Source organism: Ascaphus truei, chromosome 6, assembly GCF_040206685.1.
Source record: "Ascaphus truei isolate aAscTru1 chromosome 6, aAscTru1.hap1, whole genome shotgun sequence".
Lineage (NCBI taxonomy): Eukaryota > Metazoa > Chordata > Amphibia > Anura > Ascaphidae > Ascaphus > Ascaphus truei.
This window is the reverse complement of record NC_134488.1, coordinates 90,762,683-90,787,309: the sequence shown is the minus strand read 5'-3', so window position 1 is coordinate 90,787,309 and position 24,627 is coordinate 90,762,683. Positions and strand designations below refer to the sequence as shown.

Genomic DNA, 24,627 nt, shown 5'->3' with positions numbered 1-24,627 from the left:
CACACATTTTGTTACTGTATATACAATCTGTAATAACATAGAATTCTTAGTGAAGGAAGATATATCTCTCTGGCGCCTATAATGTACCCCGCATAAGTGCAAATTGCAAATTATACGAATGTGTTTATAACAAAGTATATAAAATATAGAATTCTTACACGAACATATTCAGACTTATGCACCTAACCTTATCCAGGTAGCTGCGCTATACACAAATTGGGCATACAGCAGTATTCTTTTATATTACCACATCCCATATTTGAATGGATATGTGGTACATGGCAGTGGGAGCAGAACAGAATATATCTTCAGTTCCAGAAAGGATGAAGTAATACACTTGAAACATGAGCATAATCATTACTGCAGTGACCCTGAAGGGATCAGACACTCACTAGCACATAGGTGAGTAGTAACACACACACAGACACACACACACAATGGTCCGGATCGGGCTTCCTAACCCTACCAACCTTGCCATCAGGTACTTCTACATAGTAAACCCATTTAGCCCCCATTTCATCTGTATACTCGGTCTCGTAAATGCTCCGACCAATGTGCCATATGCTCACTATATTATCTAATCTTTCCTGATCTGCAGTAATCCGGGCATGACCATACTGAGCTATCTGAGCCTTGGCTGTACATTGTAACCAGTGTCCCCTAAAGATATCAACAATATTCCCTGGGACAGGGAGGGAGCAGCCTCGTAGGTAGGGTCAGATAGGAGCTCACACACCACTTTCATGCAATGGAAGTCCTTTATTTCCCTCACAGGGGAAAGCAGGTTGCAGAATACTTTCAAAGGAACAGAATCATGGTTTAAAGTGAAAAGCATACATCTACAAAACCACACGAAAGTGTTTAGTCTCTGGCAACAGAATGGAAGTCTGGGTTCTCCAACAGACAGGCAATACCCTGTAGCCAAATGTTACCTGCTTTCCATCAGAGGCTGAAGCTTTGGTGCAGGCTGTATGTTTCTGCCGTTTCCAGGAAAGTCCCTCTGAGCAACTTGGATCCTCTACTTTGCAGGCTGTGTTGTCCGGCAGCTCCTTCAGGTTCATGAACAGGAAGCCCTGTACTTTAGCAGCCTTTTAAAGGGCTATTTTACTCAGGAGCTAATTGCCAACAGCCTAACAGAGCTTACAGCTAGAGTGTGGTCTTCAGAGCATGCACAATGAAGAAGTGTAACCCTTAACTCCCTCACATACCTCCCCCCTCATAGTAAAGCCCTGGTTCCACTTCGCCAATAAACATCCCCCCCACCCCCCCTTCTTGGGACAATAATTGGCCTGGTGGCGGAGTCTCAGTGGTACCGGAGAGAACAGACCACAAATGGACTAAACCAATTTTGTGTCTGTAATTTCTGCTTCAGGGAAAAATTCTCCCCCAATTTAACAGTTTACTACCTTTGTACGGGGCCTGCCCATGACCCAAAACGTAACTCTCTATCTCCTGGCTTAAAACCCCTTATCAAGGCCTCACAATCACAATGCCATTCCTGAGCTACTCATAGGATTCCAGGTGCAAACACCCCTAGTCTACCTAACCTTTCTCTACTGTTCAACACATACCTTCCTACACTGCCTGCCCTTGGGAGCTGGTCTACGCACTTTTTATTTGCCACATCAAGGAACGCTCTCGGTTGTCTTCCATACAGCAATTCAAAACGACAAAGTCCTGTGGAATACTGGGGAACCTCCTGGATAGCAAAGAGAAGTTGCAGAAACAATTTACCCCAATGCCAGAAGAACTTTGTCTTTTTTTAAGGGTTTTACTGAAGCATTTGACTAGACCATCTGTTTAGGAACAATAAACAGGGATTTGTACCAAGTTCAACTGTACCACACCACAGCCATCCCTCATGAGTCTGTATACTGAAATTGTCATCTGGTCTCTTAAAAGTTCAATAGGAATCCCAATCCAGGAGAAGAATATAATTAGTTTGGTAGCAACATTTACTACTTGGAGAGCAGCTGTCTCTTCTAACTTGTACTGCTATTTGGTTCCTCTAGGGCGGAACTTGGATGAAAAAATTGCTGAGGGTGAGCAATTCCCCAAGGATAACCCCAGTCTCTTCATAATTTCCCAGTCTCCAGGTATCGTCACTACTGGAGACCTTGGGCTTTAATGTATTTTTCTTCTTCTTTGACTTACATTCCAAGTGCAAGTACTCAAAGCTTCCGACTAGATCCATGGACCTGGTGAAATGTTCTTTTAAGACTGTGGTCTCCTATCCTAGGAACACTTATTAGCCTCTGTTAACATAGATCAACACCTTGATCTCTGCTCACAAACCAATAAACTACCTACCAGGTTATCTATAGTGTGCTTCAACAACACAATAGTATTACTCCTATCAGCTGTTTGCATTTTATTCATGGTACAGTGTTTCAGTTATTACCTTCCCCCCCACCTTCACTGGTGGGTTTCCCTCATAGAAGGTCCGCTAAGGATAGTGTATGTACACGCTCATACCCTATCCAGCACTGTCTACAATCCGGGGTTCACCAACTTCAACTTGATTTATAGAGGTTGTTGAATTATTATTTTTTTTAAGTCCTATATTTTATCATTAATCCCAATAAACTATTTTAATTAACTCATCAATCATCCAATTAGATTAGAGTGCTATAAATTGGGTTACTTTTCTCTCCAGTGTGTATAGGAAATGTTCTTTTCCAAGAACATCTTAATTCCCATCAGCAACTTTGGTTTTTCCCTTTGGGGCAATTATAGGGCCCTCGGGGCATGAAGCACAGTATTTCGCTACCTCTTTATAAAATCCTAGCCTCGATGTGTAGTCGATGTGAAGAGAAGACAGGTTCCAAAGTCTTTGTAACTTATGCACTCACCCAGTATCTCCAAGTATTCGCTCTAGTTCCTCACGCTTAGCTGCTCGTGGAGGAATTCTTGGTTGTTTATCTTTCCATCTCTCCACCTCCTTTTTCTTTCTTTTTTTTTCTCGCTTGGCAATGAGTACTTCCATGAGTTGTCCGTGTTACTCATACAACCATCTGTGTCTGGCTCAGCATCATTTAGCACCATTACATCAACCTTGGCGGAGTTCTCGTCAACTTTAACTGTACCCCATGGCACCACTCTTTCGCAGTCAGAATACTTGTAGACTTGGGCCTCTCTTTCTTGACATTAATTTACACAGACGAAAGCACTGCTGGATAACCAGTGATGCCTTTTCCAGCGTGAGATAATGGATATGTTTCTGTCTCATTCTAGTCATAGACAATCTTTATAGCAGCTGCTTTGATAGTAATGAATCTGTTTTGGACCATACTTTATGAGCATGGTAGCATGCCTGGATTTGTATTACACTTTTCAGTCTCATCTTCGTTCTTCTTTTCTGCATTTTGTGGAAAGCAGACTGGATCCCTGAAACAGCACTGTAGATACAGTTATTGGAACAAACCACTTGCTTGGTTCTGTGGTGGGATCTATATCTGAACTGAATCACACCAGCAGCTTTCTTCATATTCCTGTAGCGTCTTTGCTGCTGAATCTTTCTGACCTTTGGCTGGAGAGCAATTACACATTGCTTCAAATGTCAATACTTCTCACTTTGTTGTTGCATTCTCCAAACTGAAGAACGCAGATGATTTATTATGGCGACGATCTTTCATCCCTCTGAAGGCAGCCTGTATGATGACCGTTGTGGAGCATTTGCGCAGATACTGTAACTTTCTCTCTCTATCCTTCCTTGAATAAGAGCTCTGTAGTATTTCTGAAATGTTAGAATGCTTCTCTTCTTTCTGTCAGATTCCGCTCTGATCTAACAAAATTCATACTGGAAATATAGGGATTTGCCTATGTCCTGCTCCAAGGTGGCCTCTACATCTTAAAGTGCTAATTACATACAGTACTTGACCTCCTCTTATAGATTCTTGTTCTCTATCGGTCTCTAGAGTTTGCCCGACTCCTTCAAGGGCGTTAAAATGCATACCTGTATATAGCGCTATGCCAGTGCTGAAACCGCGAATCTCCTTCTGAAGACTTCTAACTCAGCCTGTGCCTCTTCATCCCTGGCGGCAGCAGCAGCATTTGACTGCTCCAGGTTAGTCCTAATTTCCCCGAACTCACTCAGTAAGTGATCCTTTGGCTTCTCCAAAGATACACACTTAGTGATCGCTGGAGACGGACCCCTCTGTAGCTCAGTCTTAGCTTCTTGCTCCTTAACCAATCATTCACGGATGAGATCATTGTCATAGCCTGGCACTGTGTAGTGCATGCTCTTGTGCATCTGTAGCCTGGCTCAAGGAATCATCAACCTTTTGCCATCCTTTTCCACCTTCTTTTGAATCCATGCCTTCATGTCTGGATATTCTGCCATTCCCAGGAGGATTCCGCCAGTCCTTCTAGGCTGCTGAACATCTCGGCTTCCTTCTGACATGTGATTTCCTGACATTGGAGGCTCATCATTTAATGTTTCTGCAACTTCCGCTGTGAGTTGAGAACCTCTTTTCTTTTTCTGCTTTCTTTTCTTTGTTTCGGTAGGTTCTGAGGCATGAGCAGTATTGAGCTCACTTTCATTGGATAAAACTTCTACATTTTCGCCTCACCCACCACACGTTGCTTGCTGTGGCAGTTGCTGGAGATAATATTCCTCATACTGCTGGAACTCATAGTGACCCTTCATACTCGAGAACGTAAGGAAACTACTCTTCCAAGTGCCCGGGGTCCTCGCACTCCCAACACACTATGGGCATTTTACGTTTGCATCTTGCTGTCGCTGTGCAGCCTGGACTTCAGCAAACCACCTGTTAAAACTTTTCCAGATTTTCTTTTCTGGTAAATTTCCACATGTATTCTTTACACTGACCACAGGAGGAGCAACAAAACTGATGGCTTGATGTACTTTTACATCAACACTTTTCACACACATACTACAATCACAGCTGGTAGTCATATGTGGTGTGGCAAACTTTACTTGCAGAATCAGTACCTCTCATGGGTCAGTTGTGCAGTCCGGGTTTGTTGCTTTATCCAGCGCAGGAATCCTGGTCTTTCTGCTTGAATTTGTGGCTTTTTATTCTGGTGTCCTCTACATGTGTTTCTTCTGCTGACCACCAGAGGCGCTGTATCCCACTTCAAACACCTGTGATGGAGCGGCCTCGTATGTAGGGTCAGAAAGGATCTCGACTTCCGGTATGGCACAACTGAGCACAGTCGCAGGTGGCTGAGCTCCAGTGTAGCCTCACTCTGCAAAGCAAAATCACGCTGCAAAACGTCAATAAAAATTTAAAAAAAACCTTGTGATCCACAGCACAGTCCCTGGAGCACCATGGCCAGCTATCTGGGAAGCAAATAAGCTGGGACAGCTAAGCAGCAGAGAGAAGAGTTAGAAGGAAACAATTCTCCTAAAATAGCCACTGAGGGAAGAGTTACAAGGCATGGAGAAATAGAACAGGGTGCAAGCGCTTAAAGAGACAAGCTCTGATTATGCTGCTATGGCCAAAGCACTTTCAAAAGAGCTAATGCCTGCATTAAATAAGAGTTCCTTGAAGATTTTAAAGAGGAACTCTCCTTGCAAAATGTAAGATTGGGAGGGGTGGAGACCAGAGTGGGAGACTTGCAAGATTATCTGGGAGAAACTCAGTCAGAAGTCCAGGAACATAAAAAGAAAAATCAAGCCTTGGAGGAAAAGGTAGAAGATCTTGAAAATAGATTCAGGAGGAGCAGTATAAGAATTATTGGGATACTGAAGTCTGTAAAACCATATCAACGTATGGATTTCTGCTCAAAATGGCCCTGGAGATTTTGGGGTTACCTTCGGATATGGCTACCATCAAAGTACAAAGAGCCCATAGACCTGGCCCAGCAAAATATCAAGGAGAAAGACAAGAGCAGTGATGGCTAAATTGCTGGACCTTAGTGAAGAAAAAAAAAACAGACTTTTGCGAGCTTACTGTATAATGACTCAGGAGGAAATGCAAATGAGGCATCCAAGATATTAATTTTCCAGGACTATTCGGTGGCAGTCTCTAACAAAAGGAGAGAGTTTGAAAAACGTTGTAGCTCTTTGTTTTAACAAAACTAGAGATTTAATCTGGGGTTTCCAGAGACTCTGACTTTTCACGACGAATGGAGAAATTTTTTTTACTTAGGCCATGGAAGCTGAAAAGTACACTCGAAATAATCACAAAGATATTGAGGACAGGTGAGCGGAGCGGGATCAGAGGCGTATACAGGTTCATCATTCACCAATCGGAGAAAGAGGTCGCAGCGAGGATACGGCACGGAGCTGGTTGCAGCAGAAGATACCTGGTTTAAGTATCAAGACCTAATTATTGGTCTTTTTGTTATAATGAGTATATAGTGTATGGAGGGGCTGATTTCTCTAACTGTTCTTCTATAGTCTGAGACTATATGTAGATTTTAACCGTGCCGATATGTATGTTCAATATTTTAGGGTTACAGGAATGTTACAGGAATCAATTCCCCTATCAAATGAAATACAATTCTGAAGCACCTTAAGCGTCTTAAAGCCAAAGTTGCATTAATTTTGGAAACTCATCTAGATGTGACAGAAAGTGAAAAACTTAGGAGAGACTGGGTGGGTAAATGTACTGTATGTATTCCCCAGCAGTAGGGAAAAAAGGAGTAGCCATATTAATAAACAAATCTTTACCATAAAATAGAAGATATAATCATCTCGGATCATGCCCCAGTATGGGTGGAGGTTAATATGGGACAGAGAGCGCATGGAGGTAGAATATGGAGATTTCCTTCTTACTTGTACAATAACCACATTTAACGCATTTCATCTAAACAATTGGCTTTATTTTAAGGAAACCAATGCGTCTCATTGCAATGAGGAAAGGTTATTTTGGGAGACTGGGAAGGCAGTTTTAATAGGGAAAATAATTGCATAATTAAGAGAAGGAAGGATATTGATTTGGAGTTCTCTAAGGCGAGCAAAGAGTTGAATATTAGATTCTATGCTTTTTAAGCTACTTAGAACCACAAATAACAGAGAATGTTATATGAGAGCTATGGATAATTGTGAGGTTTGGCTGCATAGGAAAGAACAAAGGACAATACAGTTTAGAAATCTAAACTTTTACACGTTTGGAAATAAAGCAGGGAAACATTTGGGCAATATGGTAGAAAACCTATGAAGTCAAACTATACTCTGAGAATAAGGAAAAATCGGGAGATATCATCCTAGAGAGATAAATAAGATTTGTCAAAATTTCTACCAAAATGAATATACTGTAGTAAAAGTAATATAGACGAAGAAGCACAGTGTGTTTTTTGGGGAAACATTAAGCTCCCTAAGTTAGACAGAGAAGAGCAGTTGATCTTAAATGCTAGTATAATGAGTGAAGAGAGAACATTCTAATAAACATCTTAGAAATGGGAAAGCACCAGGCTCAGACGGATTCATAGGGGAGTTTTATAAAATTCTCATTGATGAAATTGCCCCCCCCCCCCTTAGAGAAGTGTTCAAAGAAATTCTAGATAAAGAAGAATATATGGAGATGGGTAAAACTGCCTTTGTAAGAATAATTCAGAAAGAAAGGAGAGATCCCATTGAACCCAGAATCCTATAAACCAATCTCTCTTTTGAGCCAAGATGCAAAGATACTGTAAAAAATATTGACCAATAGACTTTCTACAGTTGTACCTAAATTAATACATGTAGATCAGGCGTGCTTTGTAAAGGGCAGAGCGTCTGTTAAAAATATCAGAAAGGTTATAACAGCTATAAACTAGACAAAAATGAATACGCAGACCAATAAAGATAATATAATAATATCAGTGAATGCCGAAAAAGCTTTTGATAATGTAGGGTGGGATTACCTGATGAATGTTCTGGGAAAAGTGAGTATTACAGGAACCTTTCTTGGTTCGATCAGAGCAATGTATAAAGACCACAAAGCAAAAATAATGGTAGCAGGCTTACTATCACAGAAGATAGGGCATTTCAGAGGAACAAGACAGGGCTACCCTTTATCCCCCCTGCTATTTAATATTGCGATTGAACCGCTTGCTGAATATTTTAGAAATATGATGGAGTTTAAGGGAGCAAGATAGCCGTATTCATGGATGATTTATTGTTGGTTGTGTCAAATCCAGAAGAGACTATAGAAAAAAATACACCAGGTATTCGAAGAGTTCGTAAAATGTTCGGGTTTTAAGGTGAATGCAGCTAAAACTGAAATACTAATCCTATCAAGTAAAAACAATATGAAATGGGTGGGAAAATGCCAATTCAAGGTAACCAGGAAACAACTTAAATATTTAGGAATCTATATTGATCCGGAGGCTAAATATCTTTATAAAAATAATTTGGGGGCAATCATCACTGAAATAATCACAGAATTAGAGGGGTGACAAAATGTACCACTTAATCTTTCCGGAAGATGTCAGATGGTTAAAGTGGTCAGTTTTGCAAGATTGATCTACTCTCTAGAGATATTACCAATATTATTGAAACTCTCCAATGTTAAACCTAGAAATTGCTTTATTTAGAAGTTTATCTGGAGAAAATGGAGAAATAGATTTGCTATTAATAAATTATGTCCGAAGAAAAAGTGTGTGTGTGGGGGGAGGGGACGGGGGGAGAGGAGCCTAATATTAGAAAATATAACCTTGCCTGTGTAACAAGACATGCAGGAGATTGGATAACTGGAAATAGCAATTACTCATGTCTAGAATTAGAGGAGCAGTTAGTATTCCCAGAGAGTCTCCCAGGGATTTTACATGTAAAATGGAGAGGAATACCAATGGAAGCCCGGTAATTTAATATTGAGAAAACAATTTTGGCTATCATGCACTTGCTCAAAAATTTTAACTATACAAGGGAATTTAAGGTTTCCACCAGGAAAGATGCCGGTTTCTTTTCAGATATGGAGAGACAATGGGATTGCTCTGAGTCAGTTGGTAGATGTGAATAATGGTAGGTTCTGGATGTTCCAGTAACTGCACAAAAGGCGGGGGGTAAGGGAGTGATCGACTAAACCATACTAAATGTGTATTAGTGTAATAATAATAATACAATTGATAATGAAAGGTAGGTGAAAGGTAGGTGCAACTGTGAACTGTGAACTGAAGTGAATCAGAAAAAACGAGGGGTACAATGGTTTGTACACCAAAAGAAATTCACTTAAATGCACACTTACCAAAATTTAAAATCTAGCCTTTAATAATCAATCCTTAAAACATATATTACCAATATATAAATGTGAAAACATATAAAAATAGATTAAATAAATATCTAGTGCAACCAAACAGTCTTAATATATGTGCTCAATGCTGGAAAGTAAAAGACTGCACGGATGCTTATCAGCCTGAGTGAGCAAGAAAGCCCACTACCACATTGATCAGCCTAATGAATAATAACCTTCATAAGGGTGGTTGGCTCAAAGTCATAAGCAGAACCTAGACTAGTACTGCAAGTCCTGCCTGGCCACTACCCTATATATGTATATATAGTTTGCTGATCTAATGAATGGCTGCCTAGTACTGTATTAAAACACCCCCATGAAGGGGGCTGACATCATCAAACACGCGTCCAACGCGCGTTTCCCTCCTGCTACGGAGCTTCGTCAGGGACAAAATTTTGTCCCTGACGAAGCTCCGTAGCAGGAGGGAAACGCGCGTTGGACGCGTGTTTGATGATGTCAGCCCCCTTCATGGGGGTGTTTTAATACAGTACTAGGCAGCCATTCATTAGATCAGCAAACTATATATACATATATAGGGTAGTGGCCAGGCAGGACTTGCAGTACTAGTCTAGGTTCTGCTTATGACTTTGAGCCAACCACCCTTATGAAGGTTATTATTCATTAGGCTGATCAATGTGGTAGTGGGCTTTCTTGCTCACTCAGGCTGATAAGCATCCGTGCAGTCTTTTACTTTCCAGCATTGAGCACATATATTAAGACTGTTTGGTTGCACTAGATATTTATTTAATCTATTTTTATATGTTTTCACATTTATATATTGGTAATATATGTTTTAAGGATTGATTATTAAAGGCTAGATTTTAAATTTTGGTAAGTGTGCATTTAAGTGAATTTCTTTTGGTGTACAAACCATTGTACCCCTCGTTTTTTCTGTTCCAGTAACTGAAAGAACAAATGGGACTGCCTCAAACATATCACTTCCCTTATACTATATACAAGTAATGTATTATTGCAAGAGTATGGAAAGCTATAAATCAGATCTATTGGGAAAATATATTTTTGATGTCTTTTTTGAGGATGTCAATACTACCAAATATTCTATCTCAGATTTATATGATTGGATTAGGGTCAAGGACTATGGAAGGGATGCGACGGTGAGGGGGTAACCAGGCTCTAAATAAAGATTATTGGTTGCCCCTGATCCGAGTATAAAGGTTCAAGAGAGTTAGCTCTTGAGCCCAGTAACAGTGTATGCTTTACATGTACTTTGCGTTGATAAAGTATTTATGTGTTTTTATCATCTTTCCGGGCATGTCAGAGAGTAGGGATTGCTAGGGAATGAGTTTCAAGGGGGGTTTTGCTTAGGAATTGTTTTCAGAATGTGCCTAGGTAGCTGGGGTCCGGAGTTGTCAGTTCCCCTAAAAATGTACCTGGGAATCATGCCTGATTCTCGGATACATGTAGGCACATTGTCCCGGCAATATTTTCCCTTGAAAATGCTTGCGAAACTCAGTTAATGCCCAGGTAGCCCAGAACCTCTATTGGGTTGGGTGCTCCAACCGTAGATAAGGTTGTGACGGGACTCTCAGGGTCCAGTCTACGTCCAGTAGGTAGTGTGTGGGGAATACAGGCTGATAGAAATAAAAGTATACTTTTCTATTCTATTCCCCATACCCAGGGCTTAGGGATGTATAAAAGTCTATTTTATTTAATACATTGAAATGTACTGTCGTGTACTGTAATTAGCTGGGACTTGGTTCTGAAGATGGGCTCGGAATCTATGTTCAGACAGACTGTCAGGGCTACCAAGTTGGTGCCAGTAAGTCTGCTGAGCATCAGAGTTCAAAGTAACCAGAGGATGCCAGAGGAGTTAAAGCCATTAGGGTGGCAGGGAAGGGCTCAAGCACCCAAGTCCGGAGGACAATGGCAAATGTCCGGGATGCCATTTGTTCTGCCAGACTTAGGGGAGCCTGACCCAGCTCATTATCTTGTTTTGCTCAATGAATTATCCCGGTAAAAAGGTGTAAACTGCCTGGTCTCCTGTGACAAGGGATCTGTCACGCTGCGCTCACCACAAACAGGACGGAAGACCGCGGGGCTGAGGTGGGGATGGATAGGCACCGACCCACAACCACGCAGTCCTGTCCGGAATGCGTAGTCCTAGTCGTACCGCGTCGTAGGGTTGGAGAGGTCAGGGTAGTCAGGGTACTTGCCGTGTTCCAGGGTTGGGGAGTCCGGGTAGGTAGAGTTTCGTAGCCAAGGTCCTGGGTAATAGAAGGTAGAGTAGTCGAGTAACGAAGCCGGGGTCAAAGTGCTGGAGAGTGTAGAAATCCAAGTAACAGGCAGGGTCAAACAGGACAGACAAAGTTCAAGACAAAACTAGACAGCAGCGGTGAGCACAATGCATAAACAGGAGTTTATGCTCTGCAATGAAGGACAGGCAGAAGCAGGTATATATGTGGGAAGGGTCCAATTACCTTGCAGGGGTGTGTACTGATCCACCAATGGTGTCAGAGAGACACTGATCAAAAACAGCTTGCAATTAGGCTTTCCTGATGCTAGGTCTGGTTGCCGGGCAACCCGCGCGCGTGCGCGATGCGCGTCGCGACGTGATGACGTCATGCGGTTTACTCAGCAAGTCTCCGCCTGTGGGAGGCTCCAGCAGCTCCCTCACGTTCTCCTGCTTCCTGGTTGCCGAGCAACCCGTGCGTGTGCGCGATGCGTCTCGCGGAGCTCCGCCATCACGCCGCTGCGCCTGCACTGCCCTGGCAGTGCGTGGGCGCATGACTCTGCCCCATGGTGCTTCCCTGAGTCGGTCTCCGCGCGGATCAGAGGCAAGTGTGACAGGATCCCCCCCTTGAGGGGAGACCTCCGGGCGAACCAGAGATGGTTTCTCAGGATGCCTACGGTTGAAGGCAGAGATGAGGCGGTTGGCATGTACCTGATGATGAGGAATCCACTCTCTCTCCTCTGGGCCATAGCCTCTCCAGTGTACAAGATATTGTAATCCTCCTCTGGATATTCTGGAGTTGAGAATGGTCTGAACCTCGTATTCTTGTTGGCCCTCTACCAGTATGGTTTGCGGAGGTTTAGATTGTCCTTTGGAGGATGAGTCTTGATGATAAGGTTTGAGAAGGGATGAGTGAAATACAGAAGGAATCCTCATATTTTTTGGCAGTTCAAGCCGATAGGCTACTGGGTTGATCCTTTTGGTGATGCGGAATGGGCCGATAAAACGTGGTGCCAGTTTGGGTGAAGCTACCTTTAGCCGAATGTTTTTGGTAGATAACCAAACCCTTTGTCCTACAGAGTACCCTGGGACCTCTCTTCGGTGACGATCCGCTTGTCTCTTGTGTAATATACCAGCGTGCTGTAGATTCCGATGGATCTTCTGCCATAGGTCTTGTAAGTGGCGAATCCTGTCCTCTGCGGCCGGGACTCCAGACTTGGAGATGAGGGAAGGAAGTGCCGACGGATAGAAGCCATAGTTGACCATAAATGGTGACTGTCGGGATGATTCGTTCTGTAGATTATTGTGGGAGAATTCTGCCCATGGGAGAAGTTCCGCCCAGTCGTCCTGAGTGTCAGCGATAAAGCACCTCAAAAACTGTTCCAGAGACTGATTGGTGCGTTCCGTCTGTCCATTGGTCTGGGGGTGATATCCTGATGAAAAGTGTAGGGTAACATCCAGATTTTTACAAAACGCCCTCCAGAACCGGGAGATGAACTGGGATCCTCTATCGGACACTATGACCTGAGGGGACCCATGAACCTGAAGATCTCCCTGATGAAAACTTCGGATAACATTGGTGCAGTGGGTAAACCCTTCATAGGGATGAAGTGTGCCTGTTTGGAAAATCTGTCCACCACCACAAGTATTGTGTCCATGCCTCTAGATTTGGGCAACTCAACGATGAAGTCCATCGATATATGTGTCCATGGACGTACTGGGATGGGTAGTGGTTGAAGGAGACCTGCTGGTCTGTTGTGTGGCGTCTTGCTTCGAGCACAAGTAGCGCACGTGGCTACGAAGGCTTGTATGTCTCTCCGCATGTAGGGCCACCAGAATGTGCGTTCGATGAACTCAGTAGTTCTTTTGGTGCCAGGATGGCCTGCAGTCTTGGATGAATGTCCCCACTCCATGACTCTCCTCTGGAATTTACGGGGAGTGAACAACCGGTCCTCCGGAACGTTGAGTCCTGCCGGGATGTTGTTCTGAGCCTTAGTAATGTCCGTTAAGGCACTAAAAGTATTTGCAGCCAAAATACAAGTGGAAGGGAGAATGGTCTCCTGTTGATCCACCTTGTTATCCTCTACCAGGAACTGTCGTGACAAGGCGTCGGCTTTAATGTTTTTTGAACCAGGGATGTAGGAAATGAGGAAGTTAAAGCGAGTAAAGAATAAGGACCATCTTGCCTGGCGAGATCCTAGTCGCCGTGCTCCCTCAATGTACAGAAGATTCTTATGGTCCGTAAGTATCGTGACTGGCGACTCTGTGCCTTCCAGTAAGTGCCTCCACTCTTCCAAAGCCAGCTTGATAGCGAGGAGCTCCCGGTTACCTACATCGTAATTCCTTTGGGCGGAGGAAAACTTCTTTGAAAAATATGCACAAGGATGAAGTGGAGCTTGAGGATTCTTTCTCTGTGAAAGTATAGCACCTGCTCCTACATCGGAGGCGTCGACCTCCAAAAAAAAAGGTAATGAAGGATCTGGATGGGTTAAGATGGGTGCTGAGGCGAATGCCGTCTTTATTCTCTCGAAAGCCTGGAGGGCCTTCTCAGTCCACTTTGTAGGATCAGCTCCCTTTTGTGTGAGTGCCGTGATGGGTGCTACTACCGATGAGAATCCCTGAATGAACCTCCGGTAGTAGTTAGCGAAACCGAGGAACCTTTGGATGGCCTTGAGGGAGAGGGGACAGGGCCATTCGAGTACCGCCTTGACCTTGGTAGGATCCATAGCAAGACCGGTATCCGATATGATGTAGCCGAGAAAAGAGGTGGATGTTTGATGGAAATGGCATTTCTCGAGCTTGGCATACAAATGGTTCTCTCTTAAACGCTGCAGGACTTGTTTGACATGCATCATATGTTCCGGCATGGATCTGGAAAAAATTAATATATCGTCCAGGTATACTATAACATGGTGGTCCAGAAGGTCTCTGAAAATGTCGTTGACAAAGTCTTGGAAGACCGCAGGAGCATTACACAATCCAAATGGCATGACCAGGTACTCGTAATGCCCGTCGCGAGTATTGAATGCTGTCTTCCATTCATCTCCTTCTCTGATTCTAACCAGATTATAGGCTCCTCTGAGGTCCAGTTTGGTGAAGATCCTGGCTCCCTGGAGTTTGTCGAACAATTCGGCTATCAACGGAAGGGGGTAGCGTTTTTTTATGGTGAGTTTGTTGAGGCCCCGGTAATCAATGCAGGGTCTGAGGGTTCCGTCCTTTTTTTTGACGAAAAAAAATCCTGCCCCCGCAGGTGATGAAGATTTCTTAATGAACCCCCTCTGGAGATTCTCCTGAATATATGTTCTCATGGCCTGGGTCTCAGGAATCGATAGTGGGTATGACCCTCCTCTGGGAGGTATGGCCCCGGGTAGAAGATCGATAGGGCAGTCGTACGTCCGATGTGGCGGAAGTACCTCTGCTTGACGTTTGTCAAAGACATCGCGGAAATCTTCGTATATCCCCGGCAGCTGTACCCTGTCAGGATCCGTGACCTCCATTCCTGCCACTGCCTTTGGAGCAGACATGCAATGTTCCAAGCAAAAAGAACTCCAACGAAGTGGTGTGGCCTCTGTCCAGTCAATGACAGGATTGTGGATCCGGAGCCACGGAAGTCCCAGAATGATGTTCGAGAAGGGGGTGTGAATGACATCAAAGGTTATAGTCTCGGAGTGAAAGTCGCTAGTCATGATGTTAAGGGGTATGGTTTGTAAGGAAATGATCGCGGGCTGCAATGGTCGTCCATCAATGGCTTCAAGACCTACCGGTCGATTTTTGGGTACCAACGGTATTTTATTCTTGAAGGCGAACTTTTGGTCCACGAAGTTTCCTCCTGACCCCGAATCCAGAAAGGCCCGTGTCTGTACTGTGAAGGTCTCACCGGATATGGAGATAGGTAGATAAAACCTCGTAGAGGGTTGAGGAGGGGAAAAAGTTGCAGTACCCAGCGTGATCCTCCTTATACTCACTGGGCTTTGGCGTTTCCCGGCTTCAGCGGACAGTTGAATACCAGGTGGCCGTTATTGCCACAGTAGAGGCATAGTCCCGCTCGTCTTCTCCGTTGCTTCTCGATAGGCGAAAGGCTAGTTCCTCCCAGCTGCATGGGTTCATCTAGAACGGGAGTTGTGGAGAGTAGAGAACCTATGGTGGAAAAGGAAGATGATTGTATACCTCGGGGGTGTTTGTTTCTCTCCATCCTTCTCTCTTGGAGGCGCTGATCCATCCGGATGCACAGGTCTATCAGGTCCTCCAGTCCAGCGGGACGATCCAGAGCTGCTAATTCATCCTTCAACCGTTCGGACAGACCCTGCCAGAAGACTGCAGATAGAGCCACATCGTTCCAGCCGGTCTCGGCTGCCACCGTCCGGAAGTCCAGAGCATAACGAGCCACAGTACGGTCTCCCTGAGAAATATTAAGCAGAGAAGATGCAGCCGTAACCTTCCGTCCTGGGGTGTCAAACACCCTTCTGAATTCGGTGATGAAGAGAGTGAGGTCAGAGATCAAATCTGGGCGTTGCTCCCAGATAGGGGATGCCCATGCCAGAGCGGCGTCAGTCAGCAAGGAGATTATGTATGCGACCTTTATTCGTGAAGAAGGAAAGTGAGAGGGCATCAGCTCAAACTGTATGAAGCACTGGTTCAGAAACCCCCGACAACCGCTGGGATCCCCTGCATACCGGTTGGGCGCAGGTAGTCGTGGTTCGGAGGTAGGTGTGATAAGTGCAGGAGTGGCTGCGAGTGGGACGGGGTTGGTGGTAGATACAGTTAAACGTCTAACTTGTTCAGTCAGGGTATCCATGTCTTGTTTAAGTTGGGAAACTAGTTGTTCTTTGTGTGTAAATGAGCCGGTAAGTTGCCGGAAGCATTCCTCATGGGTGTCTAAGCGTCGGGCCACCTCAGCGGCGTCCATGTTTGTTGGGCTGAGCATATTGTCACGCTGCGCTCACCACAAACAGGACGGAAGACCGCGGGGCTGAGGTGGGGATGGATAGGCACCGACCCACAACCACGCAGTCCTGTCCGGAATGCGTAGTCCTAGTCGTACCGCGTCGTAGGGTTGGAGAGGTCAGGGTAGTCAGGGTACTTGCCGTGTTCCAGGGTTGGGGAGTCCGGGTAGGTAGAGTTTCGTAGCCAAGGTCCTGGGTAATAGAAGGTAGAGTAGTCGAGTAACGAAGCCGGGGTCAAAGTGCTGGAGAGTGTAGAAATCCAAGTAACAGGCAGGGTCAAACAGGACAGACAAAGTTCAAGACAAAACTAGACAGCAGCGGTGAGCACAATGCATAAACAGGAGTTTATGCGCAGCAATGAAGGACAGGCAGAAGCAGGTATATATGTGGGAAGGGTCCAATTACCTTGCAGGGGTGTGTACTGATCCACCAATGGTGTCAGAGAGACACTGATCAAAAACAGCTTGCAATTAGGCTTTCCTGATGCTAGGTCTGGTTGCCGGGCAACCCGCGCGCGTGCGCGATGCGCGTCGCGACGTGATGACGTCATGCGGTTTACTCAGCAAGTCTCCGCCTGTGGGAGGCTCCAGCAGCTCCCTCACGTTCTCCTGCTTCCTGGTTGCCGAGCAACCCGTGCGTGTGCGCGATGCGTCTCGCGGAGCTCCGCCATCACGCCGCTGCGCCTGCACTGCCCTGGCAGTGCGTGGGCGCATGACTCTGCCCCGTGGTGCTTCCCTGAGTCGGTCTCCGCGCGGATCAGAGGCAAGTGTGACAGGATCTAAGTAAAATGTTCACTAGATGGGATAAAGATTTACCAGGAGTTGAAGGAGTTGACCTGTTAGTCAAAGGGTTAAAATTATGGTGTATGAGGAGTGGAGAGAGATACAATATAAGATACTGCGTAGGGCCTAATATGCTTTTGATATTAATTGTAAGGGGATAGAGAAATCTAAAAATAAGTTCCCCAAGTGCTACCAGGAAAGAGCAGATTTAAAACACTGTTTATGGGATTGTCTGGTTATTTCAGATTTTTGGGATAAGGTTCCACAGTATATACAGTACAAGAAGTTATTGGGTACCTACAATTGAAGAGCCCTTAGCCTTGCTGTTTGGAAATATGGAAAGTTGGAAAGAGGTTAATGTGAGGAACAATGTCCCAAGGCTAGCAGAGATTGTCTTGCTTGCAGTAAGGAAAACAGTGATGGTGAAATGGATAAAGCCTGAACCCCCCACTTTCGATATTTTAAACGATTATCTGAATAAATTGATGATGATGGGCAAATTAGAAGCTGAGAGGAATAAAGAATTAAGAACCAAGACATTTTTTTTTAAATTGGGAAAAGTTTATTGATACAATGTCACAACAAGATAGGGATTCAGTCATACAGACATTTGAACATACCTCTTGGGGTCTCCTCAGACTCATTGTGATGGGTCACAGATAATTTTGCCCTTGAGGAAATATGATAGTACAGAGCTCAATGGGGAGATAGTAAATGGGGAATTTTATGCCAGATTCTGTTAGGAGGCTGTGTGGTGATAGCGTTGATCTTAATCTTTGAAAATGCTATTAACTGTTTTTTCTTTTTATTATTATTTGTGTTAATGTGTTGAATTTTGAAATTGTAAGTTTGAGCAATTATAAAAATAATTTTGTGTAAAAGTGTGGGTTTTTTCTTCTTCTTGTATCTTCTTGTTAATTTTTCTGTACTGTAATGTTGTTTAATGTTTGGAAACCTAAAAAAAAAACTTAAATTAAAAAAAAAGGATCTCACACACCACTTTCTTGCAATGGAAGTGCTTTATTTCCCTCACAGGGGAAAGTAGGTTGCAGTACACTTTCAATGGAATAGAATCATGGTTTAAAATTAAACAGCATATGTCTGCAAAACCACACATGAAAGTCCTTCGTCTCTGGCAACAGAATGGCAGTCTGGGTTCTGCCACAGACAGGCAATAAATATCCTCCTGGTAAAGTTTACCTGCTTTCTAGCAGGGTCTGGAGCTTTGGTGCAGGCTGTATGTTCCTGCTTTTCCCAGGAAAGTCTCTTTGGGCAACTTGGTTTGCAGGCTTTGTAGTCCTGCCGTTCCTTTAGTTTCAGAAACAGGAAGCCATGTACCTCAGAAGCTTCCTGTCTTTTAAAGGGCTATTTTACTCAGGAGATAAACAGCTTAACAGAACTTACAGCTAGGGTGTGGTTTTCAGAGCCTGCACAGCGAGGACCTGTCTCACAGGGACATGTGAGTATCCATAGCCGCAGGTCTCCTTGACACGACCCCGGATCAAGCTATCAACCCGACTCACCCATGTTAGCTTACGGTCCATCAGAGCATCGGGTAGAACCCAGACCCAGACTTCTCTTTGGGAAGGTCAGCCATAACCATGTCCCACTGCACATCATCACTGAAAAATAAGCGATCATCTAGCTCTGCAGTGTGCCCTATATAGGCCTCGTTTTCCTCCTCAGAGTTCATAGGGCTCCCGCCCACCATTGTTCGTTGCCCTCCGGTGGTCCCGCTGAAATGGTATCTAGAGGCATCTCAGCAACCATAGGAATAGGTATAGCATCGCTCCTCTCTTCTGGGGTGGTACTCACGGGTTCAGATTCGCTCACTTCTTCCACAGACCCAGGTCGACTTGTATAGGGAGAAAGTGCCTCCGGTTCTTTTGGAAGTTCAGGGATGGGGCCGCCATCTCTGTTCCAGCCCCCATTCTTTTGAGCAGAATTGATCAATGACTCAATTGTCCAATGAACATGCGGCTGCATATGTATGGTAATCTGCACTCCGTACACTTGGCCTTACTGGACAAGGCTTCTCCTGGACGTCGACATCCTAAACCAGCAGAAAACAAAGAAATAAATCACTTACCCCATACACATTGAGGTCCTTCAAGGTCCAATGCCCAACCATTTCCCCCCCCCCCCCCCCCAAAGTAGAAAAATCATCCAGTATTCGCAACTTGAAAAAGTAAACAGATACACAAATCACATTGCTAAAAATAAAATAATCCAGCGACTACAGCAATTCATCCATGTCCCTCAACAACCCAACTTTAAGGTAATTAGAGCCCATGAAACTATCTTGCGTCTAGAATAATCCTCTTTACATATTTATTCAATCTATCTTTATCATCTGTCTTCATACTGGCCACCCATTCTCACATGTCCTCTCTGTGCCGTTGACTGAAAAAATATTCTAGGGTGTGGCACTTTTATAATGCCTGTCACACAGCGTGTGGTAGGGGTCCATGTGGCAAATCAAACAATTAGATTGGTTGATTTACCACATATTAATCGCTCTTACCAATTAAGTCAGACATTGCTGGGATTTTGTTTTACTATGTGACCATCAGTAAGTGCAGCTACTATGTGATAGCACGCTCTGACTGTTGGGGAAAAAACATCCCGACACTACAATACAGCAGCTGCCAGCACCCAACTATGCTTCACCTTGTTCAGATGTGTGTTCCGGGGTCCTATCTTCCCCTAAAGCAGTTACTTTGGATGGAATGTAGACGTAGAGTGAGGGACAGTCCCTGCCGACACCGTACCTCTTGTGGCTTTGTCCAGTGGCTCCTCCTTGGAGCTGCAGATTAGAAGAAGCCAAAAGCAATTCCTAAGTACTTTTCAGAAAAAGCACACAAAAGCAGCCGTTTTATTCAGCGTAGAAAAATGACACTATCACCGAACAAAAACACAAAAAGTGCACTGATACCTCATATAATAATAATAATAATTATGTAAGACAATAACAAAGTCATCCCTTTGCCTGCCACAGACATTTTGGTGATAAATGCCTCAGGTGGATGTTGTTCTGTTCTCAAGGATTCTTTTTTAATGTGTCCCGTATAGGCACTTTGCAGTGTAATTTAGCACCACAAATAATTATCTAAATATATTATGCCATTGAAACATACGCAGAATTTGCTAATCACTTATATTGATAATACACAAAAGGCATCTGAACAGATGTAGTAAAAATCACCCTACATTTCAGTAGATTAAAGAATTGAAGCATATAGGGAATTGTTTTTTCATTGTCTAACTTTTCTTTATTTTTTGTTTTTTTGCCTATAGATTGTACTTCTGGGGATCGTTGTCATTTTATTTGTTTTTACTATTTTGGAATTCTGTATCTCCTTATCCACATCTGTTTTTGGATGCAAAAGTCTGTGTCGGACTTCTTTCAATGAAATGGTAGGCTTAAGTCACAAAACTGCATGTATTTGTTAACTTTTTACAACACGTCATACTGTGGTATCCACAACTGGAGGGAAATATGACTCACAGTTATTAATTAGCAGAGACTGGTTTTGCACGTTTTATTCCCATACTATGCATGATAACTGGACTGTTGTTACAAAGGTCATATCTTTATATCATAGGTAATGCACACCTATTAGTATTAGATTTAAAAGAGGTTACCGTGTGCTCATGGAAATGAACATGCAGCTGTCTATCCACATCAGGTAAAGAAAAGAATTCCCAGGCACTGCAAAAATACTTGCAAAAAAAGGTGCTTGATTTATTGGTTACAATATCTTAAAGTAGGTATCGAACCAACGTTTCAGCAAATACTGACTTTCATCAGGGTGGAGTGCCTGGGATTTCTCTTCTTTATCTGTAGTTACAAAGGCTCATCAGTCATTCATCCATCCTCTATTTTTTAAGTAACTACAGGCCTCCACTTAAGGGGACATCGCAGTACTGTACTTTACAGTCAGTTTGGGAACAACTACAATTAAATACAATTATTTTGTTACACAAGAGAGACAGGAAAAGCCAGAGTTATAGTAATACACTCCCCATTCACAGCAACCTGAGATCCACCTCTCTTCTCTGTGCCGGGCTGAGAGAGGAGAGAGAGTAGAGGCGGATCACAGCCTCACAATCTCCAGACAGCATGGGACTCGCCAGCTGAGCACCCTTGGCAGAGGGTCCCAGAACCCCGGTTCAGAAACACTGGAATGCACCTTATGTACCAAACGCCAAACTCATTGTTTTGTGCTAACAAAATATGTTATATGCAGCTAATAATATTGGTAAGTTAAAGTGATTTGCTTTAATCATAATCTGTGAGAGGCTGCGATACACTTTGAAAAGACTGCAAGTGATTGAAATGTATATACACCGTTATGTGTTTAACACATTTCTGATCCTAGCATTGTCGGTGGTTCGACTTATTTTTAAAACATGGAATAATGTTCATAAATTGAGATTTTTTTTAAGAAATAGACATACAGTAACAATAAAAAAAAAGTACTCAGTAATTCATTTATTAGCATTTAGGATTTTGTTTAACTTTCTGAGTTTGTTGCTGGGATCAGGAGTTTGCGGAAGTTATTTGAACAAAATGTGGGTTTTAGAGGTTACACATACTTTTTATAGATTAGCCCAATGTGCTAAAGTGTACTATTTCCGTAAATCATACGAGGGCAAACAAATTATAAATAGACTTGCTACAGGAAGCTTTGATCTATTTTTCTGAAATAATATATTTGCTGTTGAAGTTATTTCTTTATGAATGTGATGCAATGTGACATTGAAGCTTCTTACGGCCCAATTCCTGGGTTCAGAATAAGAGTTTTTGTTCTGAGATTGTAAAACGGTGTGATCAATTATCACAGAGCATCATAGACTCAGTAATCCCAGTATTGAACATAGAACTTCAGCAGATAGAACAACTTGGCCTGCCCAGTCAGCCCAATTCATACCTATATTATTCCTTTAATTGGTGACCACCCTCTTGTCAGTTTTGGGAACAATCATTTATATGTAACCCCTCATTTTATCTTCATACTAATGGTTAGATGCTAAGGTGGGGGCCCAAGTCTTTCTCCCCTTTCGTAACGGCTGGGTTACTGTACTTTTTTCTTTTTAACCATCTCGCCTGATCTGTAGATTCAAGTCGCCTGTTATTTTCTGTTTCTGTTATCACTTATCAAGCACGTGGCCATAGGTCAGACAATGGAAACACAATGTAGGACTGTAAATAACACTGGTATTTGTAGTACACATTTTAATAAACAAGCAGATACACATATGATTCCTCAAATGGATGATCATTCATCAACATACATGATGTTTATAACACATAAGATGCTGCGCAGGTGTATGCCAAGGTCTCTCCCCACTAACTCCTGACCCTATACTTAAGGACCCTGTGTGTAGGTGCAGGAACACCATTGGAGCTCTTGTAGATATTGTTTTAGTGTAGCAGGCCTGCATCTTCGCAAAGACTTTGTTACCCTTGACTTGTCTTGTTATGAGATCCCCTTCTGTAGCTACTCATGCCTCCCGGTATCAGGCAGACCCTTACTCAGTGTTGGCTCCACTTATCAGGTAACCCACCATCCGCTAAATTGTACCACTCACGAGCTGTATCCTGGATCACTGCGAATCACCCCAAAATCCCTCTGAGGCACAGCAGCTCTTGCTCTGCGGGCTCCACCAGGGCCTCTTAAAGATTTCCCTCCTCTAACCCCTCCTCTCCAGACTCCAATGTCATTGGCTGAGGCCATGTCCATCAATAAGTCACATTGTGAGCACACCATGGAGAGGAGCCAGGTAGGGGGAAGTGTGCGTCTCAGCTGCATACACTTACTAGAGGGTTACATATACAACAACTGGATGGTTAGTTTGGATAAAAGAGTAAGGTTTGTGCATACTGTAGTTACAATGAATGCCTAACGATAGCTTTACATTTTTTTCAGTCTGTCGTAATATATCAAAATGCTTCATTGAATGTTGGCGAGGCGGTTGCTGCGGCTGCTGCTGCTAATGCAGAGTCTTCTGATTATGAATTCAAGACCAAGTGATATATTATTGTTGGCACAATTAAAATGCTCATGTATGTGTTATCTCCTTATAGCCTTCAGTATTAAAACAATCAATTAACAGTCAAAATATTATTTTGAAGGGAAAATATTAAATCCTTCTTGAAAATAAAGACAGTATTATGCAGATGTGTCTTGTGAAAATTGCACCTTACTAACATGGCCCAATAGTGAAGAACGCATTCCACTGATTTAATTTTTTTTACATCTTCGTTTGTGAAAAAGCTTGTATGACAACTTTCTATATGAACTTAACTGCAGAAAATAATGTGCAATTTCAAACTTCACTATACACAAATAGTGTTTTTCTTTTTTTTTGTATACCACTAAAGAAATAACTGAATAACATTTGAGAGAAAAAAAATACAGAACCTAGACATGCACCTTTTGTATATGGCAACCCTGAAGTCTCCCTATCAAACAATGCCCATTGTAGGTCCAGATTCACTAAAGTGTGCTTAGCTTTAGCATGTCTTGGGCCTAAATCTACCTGCAGATACAGCTGCCCCAAACTCCTTAAATCTTAAAGTAGCATTAATCTACCCCCATGATTTCCAAGTCATGCTGTCAGCGCCAACCTGTTTTTCACTAATAAATGAGACTTTATCTTTATATGAGTTAAAGCTCATGGAAATAAATTGAGCAGAACGTGTGAAAGGAGAATCCTGCAAAGCAGAGAAGACTACTCTACAAGGATTCTGATTAAGTGATACTTCCCTTCTATTTTTGTACCTTATATGCAACATTTATTGTACAGAGCACTTGTCTATAGTATCTTATATACAATGTATTTGAATATGTTTGTATTCTTTACATTTTTTTGTGCTGTCAAATAAAGACCGTTTTCAATGTTTGTTTATTTTATTTGTTGAACAATAATAAACAATATTTAAGGGAGAGGGGGAAGAATGATGAGAACTGTAGAAGATGAGTAGAATGTGATAAGGATGGTTATAAGGAGGAAACGTAAGAATATTACAATTGTTAATACTGGGAAAGACCAAACAATTCACAAGTCCAATATCCTGTCTACTACAGGGGCAAGTACTGAAGAGCTGAGGTGAGTGCAGCATAGAACATAACCCCCTCCCTTTAGGTGCGCCCATCCTGTTTATAGCCATGAATTGATCTGATCCTTTTATTTTTTTTTGTAACTTAAATTTGATTCGTTTTGAAAATTGCATACAAAAAGAAAACGATACATAGTTGACAAGTGAATATTGTTAACAGGTAGTTATAAACACCTGATCAAAATGTTCTTGTCAAATTAACAATTCAAAATATATTGGAGGGGTGGGGGAGGGTGTGGGGGGTTACCCATCCATTTTTCCTAGTTAATGCAATGTCATTGCTCACTCCAGTCTGGCCAGGGGGTGATCTCCCCTGTGGGCCCAACCTCAAGGTCTCATCATTTCTGTTTCCGAACCCCTCTTCTGCCCTTCCATCCATCAAGGGAGAACGCATTTCCCAAAT

General features: G+C 43.1%; 1 protein-coding gene across 2 annotated transcripts in view; it reads left to right on the top strand.

The window, feature by feature from the left end:
* Nucleotides 1–24,007, top strand: part of LOC142497373 (membrane-spanning 4-domains subfamily A member 4A-like) — a 62,038-nt gene extending 38,031 nt beyond the window's left edge. For both annotated transcript variants that reach the window (XM_075605076.1, XM_075605075.1), the window contains 2 exons: nucleotides 20,396–20,515; nucleotides 23,032–24,007. In XM_075605076.1, the coding sequence (XP_075461191.1) occupies nucleotides 20,396–20,515; nucleotides 23,032–23,136 (225 nt within the window). In that variant the 3' untranslated portion in view covers nucleotides 23,137–24,007. The remainder of the gene's footprint in view (nucleotides 1–20,395; nucleotides 20,516–23,031) is intronic.
* The last annotated feature ends 620 nt before the right edge of the window (nucleotides 24,008–24,627 follow it).